Source organism: Neofelis nebulosa, chromosome 15 (assembly GCF_028018385.1).
Source record: "Neofelis nebulosa isolate mNeoNeb1 chromosome 15, mNeoNeb1.pri, whole genome shotgun sequence".
Classification (NCBI taxonomy): Eukaryota; Metazoa; Chordata; class Mammalia; order Carnivora; family Felidae; genus Neofelis; species Neofelis nebulosa.
Window position 1 is genome coordinate 9,522,515 of NC_080796.1, and position 12,631 is coordinate 9,535,145.

At 40.9% G+C, this 12,631-nt stretch overlaps 1 protein-coding gene across 16 annotated transcripts in view; it reads right to left on the reverse strand.

Annotated features, from left to right (window-relative positions):
- Nucleotides 1-12,631, reverse strand: part of CDC42BPA (CDC42 binding protein kinase alpha) — a 316,161-nt gene that overhangs the window by 152,088 nt on the left and 151,442 nt on the right. For all 16 annotated transcript variants that reach the window (XM_058700194.1, XM_058700191.1, XM_058700193.1 and 13 more), the window contains 2 exons: nucleotides 3,623-3,823; nucleotides 1,027-1,275 (listed from right to left, as the gene is read on the reverse strand). In XM_058700194.1, the coding sequence (XP_058556177.1) occupies nucleotides 1,027-1,275; nucleotides 3,623-3,823 (450 nt within the window). The remainder of the gene's footprint in view (nucleotides 1-1,026; nucleotides 1,276-3,622; nucleotides 3,824-12,631) is intronic.

Sequence of the window (12,631 nt, forward strand, 5' to 3'; positions counted from 1 at the left end):
TAAAAAATAAAGTTCAAATTAAGAAGACAGGGCCCCCGGGTGGCTCAGTCAGTTAAGTGGCCGACTCTTGATTTCAGCTGGGGTCATGATCTCACGGTTCTGTGAGTTCGAGCTCCACATCTGGGCTCCACACTGATGGTGTGGAGCCTGCTTGGGATTCTCTCTCCCTCTCTCTCTCTCGCTCTCTCTCTTTCTCTCACCCTCTCTCTGCCCCTCCCCCACTTGTGTTCTCTCTCCCTCTCCCTCTCTCTCAAAATAAACTTAAAAAAAAAAAAGACTAACCAGACAAAAACCATAAAATCGTGCATTCTTCTTGTCCTAAATTGCACCTATGTAACCTAAAGGTTTGGAGAAGGGGTTGAGGACCTAACAGGCCCGTAAGCCCCAGGTGGTTGAAGGCCTGGCTACCCTGTCGGTCTGCCACCACCCCAGGTAAGGCCGGGACCTCAGGACAGGCAGGCCGTAGATCTCCACCCCCTTCTTTCCCCACAACTTTGCTATCTCTCAAGGCACCACCACCGGGCATGGGCAGCTCTCCCAATGGCATCAGCAGAAGCAGCTTCCTGCCAACGTTCGACGGCCCCAACCAAGCTGATGGAAGGCTGTGGGGGCGCTTGTTAACCAAAGCTCAGGTTCTTATGAATAAATTCTGCTCAATTTATTTACCCCGGGTGATTTGTCAAGCCCCGAAATGGTCCAGTACCATGGCGCTCTTGAAGGAGAGATTGGCCAACCTCCTCACTCTGCCATCACGAGTCCACTTTTCTAAGCAGCTAATTTCTCCTCTTCCTCGGAAACCTAAGGCATCACTGACCTAATGAGTAAATCGTGAAGCTGAATTCTGCTCCTTGTCATGAATAAACATGTTCACCTCAGTGGACTCTCTTAATCACTTCACGTCTGGGAGAATCAATACTAGAAGCCATGATAACGGTCTGACTGGTAATTGATGAGGAGGCCCATGAAACTGCTTCATAACCATGTTAAAAAGAAAGAGACAGAACCCCTTCACACAGTCATACTTACAGAGTTCTTTAAACAATCATCATCCACATCAAAATTGGATGTATCTGTGGGGCTACTAACTTCTGGAATATAAGGTGCTTCACAGTTTCGAATATTATCCCAATCGATTCCATTGAAAAAGGGGTGTTTCTTAAAGTCTTCTATGCCGTTCTGACCCAGTCGGTGTTCTCTGCTGCAAATGAGCCTTCGAATAAGATCCTTAGCATTTTCAGACACGTCGGTCACTTGAGCTGGAAACTGAAACCTCTCCTGAAAAACAGACACAAAGTATAAACCAGTGTTTAACTCCCTAAGTAGGCTGATGAACGTTCATTCGTTCTTCAAGATGCGCATTCTCTTCGAAATGTCTAATAAGTGTTCACTGCTACCAAGTACTCATACTACAGGAGATCCAGGGATGGGTGAGAACAGAGAATTTTCCTAAAGGAACCTTTCATTTTAAGTGTGACTCAGTCATGCACACACTGCAGAAGAAGAAAAAATCAAATGCCAACGTACCTCACTCTGCTGTCGGAATGAAGAGAACTTATTAAAAGCAGAGTCTGACTCAACCTTTCAGGAGAGCGTATGTGACGGGTAACGTTCGGGTAAGTCGCGAACGAAGGGCTGAGTAACGGTAACAGATATTTGGAAAGAACGGAACGTGTACTTGACACCACGACGTGCTCTACGCACCCACCTGGTGAGTCCTCGCAGCGGGGGTCGAAGGCAGGCACTCTCTTATCCCCACTGCACACAGGAGGAAACAAAGGCCCAGGGAGTTCAAGCAACTCGCTCCCAGTCACACGACGGGCTTGGGTGGAGTGGCCCAACTCCGGAACCCAGCTCTGGCCCGCCATGTCACAGACAACGGTTTCTCTCCGAAACGCTCGACGCGCTAATTACAACTGCGTAGCCCTTCCCTGTCTTTCCACTCTTCCTAACTACTTTAGCAGGTTACCTTCACAGCCAGGTACCAGAGCGCCAACTCTACAGGAAGCGTCGACTCTCTGGAAAAGCGCCAACTACACAGCAGATTAGTCAACTAATCGTAACTGTTTCACCAGATCAACTAAGAAGAACACATCGTCACTCCTTTTATGGGATATTCCTATTCCAGATTTTTGTAACTGCTCATGCTCTGCTGAAACCAATCGACCAGAAACAACTTCTTCTTCTTATACTTTATTTCTATTTCACTTGGTACTAAATGGGTTAATAAGGTGCTATTCATTTGTCCCTGTGGTGAATCTGGATTGTTTCCACTGCTTTGATCATAAGCAAGACTGGAAGAAGTATTCCTGTACATACATCTTGGTTGAACTGAATGTCTCCTTTAGGGCAGAGTCCTAAAACTCAAGTGGCTCAATCCAAAGTTCTATCATTTTTTAAAAATTTTAAGTTATTCATTTATTGTGAGAGAGCGAGCGAGCAGGGGAGGGGCAGAGAGACAGGGAGAGAGAGAATCCCAAGAAGCTCTGCACCGTCAGCGCACAGCCCGATGTGGGGCTTGAACTCACGAACCATGAGATCGTGACCTGAGCCGAAACCAAGAGTCGGACACTGAACCGACTGACCCACCCAGGCCCCCCCAAAGTTCAACCGTTTTTAAAGGCTCTAGATGCGTACTTATAAACTTGTCGACAGAAAGGGTACATCAATTTACATTCCTATCAACAACATCTAACAACGTTCATCTCGTTGAGTTATTTACAGTACAGAGTATAATTTTTCATCTTTGTCAGGTGAGAAAACAAATAGCTCATTTTTATTTTGATTTGCATTTTGTGTTATTACTGCCAAGGATGAGAATTTTTTAAATGCATTCTAGTTATTAATGTACTTATAGTATTAAGGATAAAAATTATCTGTTTACGATCTTTGTTATTCTACTGATGAAACCATTTAATTTCCTATTTAAAAAAAAATTTTTTTTTTAAATATTTATTTATTCTTGAGACAGAGACAGAGCGGGAACAGGGGAGGGGCAGAGAGAGAGGGAGACACAGAATCTGAAACAGGCTCCAGGCTCTGAGCTGTCAGCATAGAGCCTGACGCGGGGCTTGAACCCACGAACTGTGAGATCGTGACCTGAGCCGAAGTCGGACACTGAACCGACTGAGCCACCCAGGCGCCCCTTAATTTCCTATTTATTAGCATTTCTAATAAAATACAGGCAAAGGGAGAGCTAATAATCTTACGTCTAATTTATGGATTTTGATTATTCATGTTTAGTCATGTTCCCTATTAGCACAGAAATCCAACTGTTCACTGTTCTTAGAAAATATTTTCTTTTGGGGCGCCTGGGTGGCGCAGTTGGTTAAGCGTCCGACTTCAGCCAGGTCACGATCTCGCGGTCCGTGAGTTCGAGCCCCGCGTCGGGCTCTGGGCTGATGGCTCGGAGCCTGGACCCTGTTTCCGATTCTGTGTCTCCCTCTCTCTCTGCCCCTCCCCCGTTCATGCTCTGTCTCTCTCTGTCCCAAAAAAAAAAAAAAAAAAAAAAAAAAACGTTGAAAAGAAAAAGAAAATATTTTCTTTTTAAATATCACATTACTTTAAATTTATTACATGTATTATTTACCACATTCAGTTGTTGAAAAAAGTGAAATATACTAACTTTATGATTCATAATTTTTCCATATGTCTCCACCAGAGATTCTGCATAAAATGGTGTTTCTCCATAAAGCATTTCGTACATACAGACGCCCAAAGACCACCAGTCACACTCAGGTCCATATCTGCCTTTCCCGTCTTCCATGGCTTGAAGGATTTCAGGAGAGATATAATCTGGAGTTCCAACAGCCACTGAAGACTGGACCTGAAGAAGTTCACACACTGTTAGTAATCTACTACATTAGAAATAAATAATTGCTAAATTTTTTTTTTTAACGTTTATTCATTTTTGAGAGAGAGACAGAGCATGAGCAGGGGAGGGTCAGAGAGAGAGGGAGACACAGAATCCGAAGCAGGCTCCAGGCTCCGAGCTGTCAGCACAGAGCCTGACACGGGGCTTGAACTCACGAACTGTGAGATCATGACCCGAGCTGAAGTCGGACGTTTCACCGACTGAGCCATTCAGGCGCCCCAATAAATAATAATTTTTAACTACAAATATTTAGATTTACTTAAATACACAACAGACATTATTTCAAAACAACTACAACTTTTTCATTACCTGAATTTGGTCTCCTTGTACACAGAACTAAATTTTATATAATCTCCACACTGGCAGTCCTCTGATTTCATAACACTATAGAATATTTATTACTGCTGTTGCTTCACTGACTAAACTCAGGGTTGCCATATGATTTGGACACACAACCATTGAAAACACATTGAATACTCAGCACAGAACATTCATTACTGATATTATCTGACTACCATGTACATATTAAAAAAAAAAATCAACCTGGGCAAATCCTACAATTCATTAAAAAAATTTTTTTTAATGTTTATTTATTTTTGAAAGAGCATGAACAGGGGAGGAGCAGAGAGTTAGGAAGACACAGAATCTGAGCAGGCTCCAGGCTCCGAGCTGTCAGCACAGAGCCTGACGCGGGGCACGAACCCCCGAGCCGCGAGATCATGACCTGAGCCGAAGTCGGACCCTCAACTGCCTGAGCCACCCAGGCCCCCCTACAATTCACTGAAAGGAAGAAAAATAACTCCCCCCCAAAAGGCCAGTATTTATGAGCAGTCCAGAAATTATTTCAAAATATCCTTTTCTTTTTAAACGTCTCAACTGAAACCTAAGGAAATAAATATTGACAACGTACTGCAAACTACTTATTAATTTAAAAAAGTTACAAAGGGAGAAAAACATACTCTTCAAAAAATTAAGTCCCAAAAAAGAATAGCTGAGCATATAATTATGGTAAGTTAGATGTAAATGAGAAAATAATTGCTAAAAATGATTTGGGGAACACATCTTACAAGGTACTCTAAAGTACAAGAAAATTAATTCTTTGTATGTTTTAAAGGAGCATATCACATTCAGGTCTTTTATCCATTTTGAGTTTATTTTTGTGAACGGCATAAGAAAGTGGTCTAGTTTCATCCTTCTGCATGTTGCGTCCAGTTCTCCCAGCACCATTTGTTAAAGAGACTGTCTTTTTTCCATTGGATATTCTTTCCTGCTTTGTCAAAGATGAGTTGGCCATACTTTTGTGGGTGTAATTCTGGGGTTTCTGTTCTATTCTATTGGTCTATGTGTCTGTTTTTGTGCCAATACCATACTGTCTTGATGATTACAGCTTTGTAGTAGAGGCTAAAGTCTGGGATTGTGATGCCTCCCACTTTGGTTTTCGTCTTCAATATTACTTTGGCTATTCGGGGTCTTTTGTGGTTCCATACAAATTTTAGGATTGCTCGTTCTCATCAAAACCCTAGGGGAGAAAGCAGGAAAAAACCTCTGACCTCAGCTGCAGTAATCTCTTACTTGACACATCCCCAAAGGCAAGGGAATTAAAAGCAAAAATGAACTCTTGGGACCTCATGAAGATAAAAAGCTTCTGCCCTGCAAAGGAAACAATCAACAAAACTAAAAGGCAACCAACAGAATGGGGAAAGAGATCTGCAAATGACATATTGGACAAAGGGCTAGTATCCAAAACCTATAAAGAGCTCACCAAACTCCACACCCAAAAAACAAATAATCCAGTGAAGAAATGGGCAGAAAACATGAATAGACACTTCTCTAAAGAAGATATCCAGATGGCCAACAGGCACATGAAAAGATGCTCAACGCCGCTCCTCATCAGGGAAACACAAATCAAAACCACACTCAGATACCACCTCACACCAGTCAGAGTGGCCAAAATGAACAAATCAGGAGACTATAGATGCTGGCGAGGATGTGGAGAAACAGGAACCCTCTTGCACTGTTGGTGGGGATGCAAATTGGTGCAGCCGCTCTGGAAAAGTGTGGAGGTTCCTCAAAAAATTAAAACTAGATCTACCCTATGACCCAGCAATAGCACTGCTAGGAATTTACCCAAGGGATACAGGAGTGCTGATGCATAGGCACACATGTACCCCAATGTTTACAGCAGCACGTTCAACAATAGCCAAATTATGGAAAGAGCCTAAATGTCCATCAACTGATGAATGGATACAGAAGTTGTGGTTTATATACACAATGGAATACTACATGGCAATGAGAAAGAATGAAATATGGCCTTTTGTAGCAACGTGGATGGAACTGGAGAGTGTGATGCTAAGTGAAATAAGTCAGGCAGAGAAAGACAGATACCATATGTTTTCACTCTTATGTGGATCCTGAGAAACTTAACAGAAGACCATGGCGGGGTGGGGGGGAGGAAAAAAAAAAAAAAAGAGGTTAGAGAGGGAGGGAACCAAACCATAAGAGACTCTTAAAAACTGAGAACTGAGGGTTGATGGGGGGTGGGAGGGAGGGGAGGGTGGGTGATGGGTATTGAGGAGGGCACCTTTTGGGATGAGCACTGGGTGTTGTATGGAAACCAATTTCACAATAAATTTCATATATTGAAAAATAAGTAAATAAATAAAAACAAAAAAAAACTGAGAACAAGCTGAGGGTTGATGGAGGGTGGGAGGGAGGGGAAAGTGGGTGATGGGCATTGAGGAGGGCACCTGTTGGGATGAGCACTGGGTGTTGTATGGAAACCAATTTGACAATAAATTTCATATTTAAAAAAATAAATAAAGGAGCATATAAAAAAATGAACACTCTCAGGGTAGAATAACGGCTAATATTCTGGATTTTCTCGAAAAAAAATATCATTCTTGGTTAATCATTAGAATAGACTTCATATTTGGCAATCCTAGATTAAGTAACTTGAAAACTCTTCCACTGCAAACTCTTAAAAATGCTACATAAAATACAAAACAACCATCTTTATAAACACATAAATGAGCTCTTAAAAAAAAAAGAAATTCTTAGAGGCCTATAATCAACAAATGTTTGGGAACCAGGGTGATAATCATTAGAGCAAGGAGTGGGGCTGGCTGGGGAATGTTGGTTTTCATGTTCTAGGTCCTCGGGTTTTAACATATACAGGAGGACAAGAGGACCCTCAGCCTATATGAGGTTTGAAGCAAGAGGCAGCCCCATATAATAGTCCTCATGCTAAAGTGGATCTTGTATATAAATAAGTAAATACAATACTATGGATACTAAAAAGCACAGAACTATATAATCATGGTCCACAGAAATGTTCTAACTGAAATTGGAAAGTATTTAGAACTGAATAAGAGTCAGATGCTGTATTATATATCAAACTGACAAAGGAAAAGAAAAGCACAAATAAACAACATTAGGGTGGAAAAAAACAAAAAAAACCTACACATGTAACAGATTTTAAAGCTAAGAAGAGTGCAATCTGAATGTTATACCAACAAAATAGAAAACTCAGAGAAAACAGACAATTTTCCTAGGAAAAAAAATAATAACTTACCAAAACTGACTCAGGAAGAAATAGAAAACCAAAGAGACCTATAACCATTAAAAAATTTGAATCAATAGTATAAAATCTACTTGGAAAACAAACCAAAAAAAAAAAAAGGAAGAAGAAGAAGAAGGAGAAGAAGAAGAAAGGGAAGAAAACAAAACCTCACTAAGGCAAAGGTGATTTAAAAGTGAGTTCTACCATTCTACAAATTACATAACCCCTGTGTTACAGAGGGTTATGCTCTAAAGCCAAAATGGGTAAGGGGAGAGGATAGGACTACTCCCCTGTCCATTTTATAAGGCTAAAATACACAACCACAGAAACCAGACAAGAATGATTTGAGAAAGAAAATCATACCATAACCTCAGCTATGATCAATCTCAAGTATGAATCTCAGGTAACAATCCAATATAAAATATTAGCAGAGTCAACCTAGCAATTTGTTCAAAATATCAATACGCCTTCATCATAAAGTTATGTTTAGCCAGAGAATGGATGACTCAACATTAGACAATCTATGTCATTCATCAGATTAACAGATTAAAGGGAAAACATCCTAATATCATCATCTCGATGGATGCAGAAAAATCATTTAATTATGACAACAACGATAACATATTCTTAGTAATAAGAAACAGAAATTTCCTTAATCTTATAAAGAATATACACCAAAAGTTTACAGCAAACATCATGCTAAATTTGACCCTATAGGAGAAACACTGTTAATGTCAAGAAGAAGGCATAGAAGCTCCCAATATTCCTAGCTATGTAATACTACACTGAAGATCACTGCATAAGGGTAAAAAATAGCATATGTAAGAAATGGAGAAGACAAAACCCGAAGCTGATTATTACTTGTGGATCATATGACTGTCTATATAGAAAATCTAGAAGAATCTACAAATTATTTTGAATAAGAAATTTAGCTTGCTAGCTTCAAGATGAGTATACAAAAATCAACTTGGTCCTCAACAAAAGTAACAAGCTATTAAACTGGAAACTTTTCAAAGTTATCATTTATAATGCTCCACGCCCCCAAAAATCCACAGTATGCCTAGGAACAAGCTTAACAAATTAAGGTCATGGATTTACGGTGAACATAATGATAAAACTTCAAAAACAGACATAAAAGAGAACCTAAACCAATGGGGAGAGACACCATATTTGTGGAAGGCAAGATTCCATGTCAGGGACATAAATTTCCCCAAAATCAACCTCTATATTCAATGCAGGTCTACAAGCTTGTTTGTGAAGGGGTATTTGTATGTGTGTACACGTATGTATATAAACCAAGAATATAATCCCAACGATCATACGGAAAAACAAATGGCCAAGGACAGCCGAGACAATTTGAGAAAAGGAATTACAGCAGGGCACCTCTCCCAGAAACTGACCTCTTGTAAAGATACGTAGGGATTAAGACGGCAGAGTTTTAACTTGCAGGTGAGAGCCAAAAAGCAAGGCGACACTTGACTTGGAAAGTCATAAAATTTGGGAAAGGTTAAAATTGAGGCAGCTGCCCAGGTGATGAATAAATCCTATCCAAAGTCGTATAATCATAACATTTCAGAACCCTGGGACGAACAAATTTTCCACAAGCTTCCAGATAAGGTGGGGGGTGGGGAGGGTTACAACAGAAGAATTGAGAACTAGAATGTCGCCAGATGTCTCCACAGTAAGTTAGAAGACAAGGCAACGCCTGCTAGATGTAATTTCAAATCTATAATACTATGCCCAAATAAATTATCAGTCAAGTATGGGGGTAGAAGTGACACCATTTTTAAGATGTGCAAGATGATAAAATATTTACTTCCCCAGGAACCCTTCTGAGGCAGCTACTACCAGGGGGAAAGAAAGCCAGACACGGGACCCAGGAGACAGAGGAGGCACCACTACGGAGCCGTGCAGCTAATCCCATGATGAGGGGTGGGACAGTAGTGGCATGACTGTGCTACGACAGGCCAACAGAACAGTCCAGATTAGAAAGGGGGGTGGCAAGGCTCTAGGGTAGCCATCTCCAAAAGATAAAAGGGAACCGCTAAGTGACTTAATGTGCCTGAGAGAGAGAGGAATTACAGGGTGGAGAGTTTGGGGATAACCTGGCAAGGATTACACAGAAAACCAGGCAAAGTGGTCACTTATTCCAAGGACAACAAAAAGCTGTTCAAGAAAATAATTATAATTAAAATAAACCACATGGCAGCACTATGAACAATATTTTGTATAAAATCATAACTGAATAGGATTTGAGGAAAGACTGTGATACTTACACTAGGAAGACAGACAGAAAGCGTATGGGTTGGATGAGACGGTAGGAAATTTTCCACGGTAGGAAATTAACAGGTAAAATCTAAAACTAAATAATCAAAAGATAGTAGCAAAATATGGTAACCAGAAATACGTAAGTAAAAGAAACGACAGAAGAAAAGCCAGAAGTCTGTAAGTGTCTTCCTCTAGCAAAAGAGATCCAGAGTAGAAAGAACAGGACACAGGAATGCAGTTTTTACGATAACCCTTCTTGAAATACATATAGATCGCTTCGAGGAAAAAGAAATTAAATGGAAAGAAAACTAGTACAAAGGCTTACTCATTATAATTTTTAAAATTTTTTAAATGTTTATTTATTTTTGAGAGAGGGAGGGAGGGAGGGAGGGGCAGAATCCGAAGCAGGCTCTAGGCTGTCAGCGCAGAGCCCGATGCGGGGCTTGAACTCACCAACCGTGAGATCATGACCTGAGTCAAAAGTCCTAGCCCCTCATTATAATTTTTTACATGGAGCCCCTGGAGCCCCTCATTATAATTTTTTAAATGGAGGATAAACCTGCTGTTATGTCCAGGAAATTTATTTTGAGGTCATCAATAAAGAATGAATGATTGGGAAGACGCACCACGATTTCAGGAATAAACTTGATCGGGGGTGACTCCTGCGGACAGAAACGGTACGCACTGCATTCTGGGATGCACAGGGATCTGGAAGGCTGCGAATCAGAGTCCCAGCTGTGAGTCTAAGGGGCGGATAACATGCGGAAGTGGGGAAACGCTAGCTCTTTCCAGGGAATTCTTCTTCCGTGTGACTCTCTCCTCTCTAGAATTCCGATCCACAACTTCCTGATGCCACAGCCTCCTGACTTTGATCTGTGGTTTCTCAACTCAGCAAGACCACCCTGCGATTTCTCCCTTCTCGTGTCATGCCTGGCACGATCTACTGCCCACTTCCTGTCTCACATACAGCAGGTATTCTCGAGCAGTGTGATTCCACAGACTATTTCACGTGGTTTGTGTTACTTCCACGTGTATCATAACCCCACGTGACAGTGTTATTATTTTTGCTTTTAACAGTCATCGGATGCCTTTTATGTACATTCTGAAGAAATATAGTCCTTTGTCTTTATCCTACCTATCTTATTGATCATACCTGATATTCTTTATCCCACCCGTCTAAGTATGCAACTGGTATCATTCATCTCCTTTGGATTAAAGGACACTGCTTAGCATCCAGGCCTGCTGGAGATCAATGTCTCATCTTTTATGTAACTGAAAATGTCTTTTATTCACCGTCATTTTTGAAGAATATCTCTGCTTGACATAGAACTCTTGGCTTACACATTTTTTTTCCGTTCGGCATTGCAAAGACATCATTTCATTACTTCTGACAAGAGAGCTGTGGTTATTCTTACCATGTTCCCAAAGTATGAACATGTTTTCAATTCTGGCGGCTTTCAATTTCTTCCCTTATGTTTCATTTTCGGGAGCTTAATTGTGTACAAGTGGGGTCCCTTTTATAAACTTGAGATACACTAAGATTCTTAGATTTATGTTTTCATCATATTTGGTAAAAATCACCAATCCTACAAAGTTGTCCTACTCCTGTTTCACTCTCTTCTTCTACTATTCCAATCCTATGGATCCCTGAGCCTCTATTTATTTTGCTTCAGTCTTTTTCTCTCTATTCTTCAGACTGGATCATCTCTTTTGACCTGTCTTCAAACTCACTGGCACTTTCTTCTCATATCTCTAACCTGAATTAACCTCCTCCTGTGAATTTTTTAAATTTCTATTACTATACTTTTCAAGTTGTAAAAGGTCTATTTGAGGGACACCTGGGTGGCTTAGCTGGGTGACCCGACTTCAGATCGAGTCATGATCTCATGGCTCGTGAATTCGAGCCCCGCGTCAGGCTCCGTGCGGACAGCTCAGAGCCTGGAGCCTGCTTCAGATTCTGTGTCTCCCTCTCTCTCTGCCCCTCCCCTGCTTGCGCTCTGTGTTTCTCAAAAACAAACATTAAATTTTTTTAAAAAATAAATAAAGGGTCTATTTGATTTCTTTCTCTGATGAGATTTCTTATCTGAACAATCTTTAAGGCTGTATTTTAATTGTTTAGTCACGACCTGAGCCAAAATCAAGAGTCAAACATTCAACCAACTGGGCCACCCAGGTGCCCCTGACTGCTTCTATTTTTTAACTCTGTATCGTAATCCCTATCGTGTCCCCATTTTTGTTTGGTTTGGTGATTTCTGATTGAACGCTGGTCACTGTCAGTAAGCCGTTGGAGCACAGAGCACGGATCCTGTTATCTTTCTCTGAAGATATTAATTCTTATAGAAGAAGATTAAAAAAAAAAATACTTTCTGATCTCCTCGAACAAGGGTTAGCTTACAGTTACACCCTTGGAGGGCAGATTTACAGAAGTCTAAGATTCATCAACTCGGGGCTTGAACGCACGACCCTGAGATCAACACCTGAGCTGAGATCAAGAGTTGGAGGCTTTAACTGACTAAACCCCCTGGGCGCCTCTGCACCAGTTTCTTTAACCAACCATCAGAAGGACATCTGGTTTTCCAATTTGGGGCTATTACAAATAAAGCTTCTGTGACCATTCATAAATGTACAGTTTTTGTGGGAATGCAAATTTTTATTTTTCTGGAATAAACAGCAGGTGTGCAATTCCTGGATCACATGGTAATTGCATGCTTATTTTTTTTAAGACACCACTAAGCTTTTTTATGGTGTCTGTACCGTTTCACATTGCCTCCAGTAATGTGTGAGTGACAGACTTCACATTCTTGTCAGCATTTGGTATTGTCACCAATTTTTCTTTTTTAATGTTTATTTACTTTTGAGAGAGAGACGGAGACAGAGTGCAAGCGGGAGAGGTGCAGAGAGAGAAGGAGACACAGAATCCGAGGCAGGCTCCA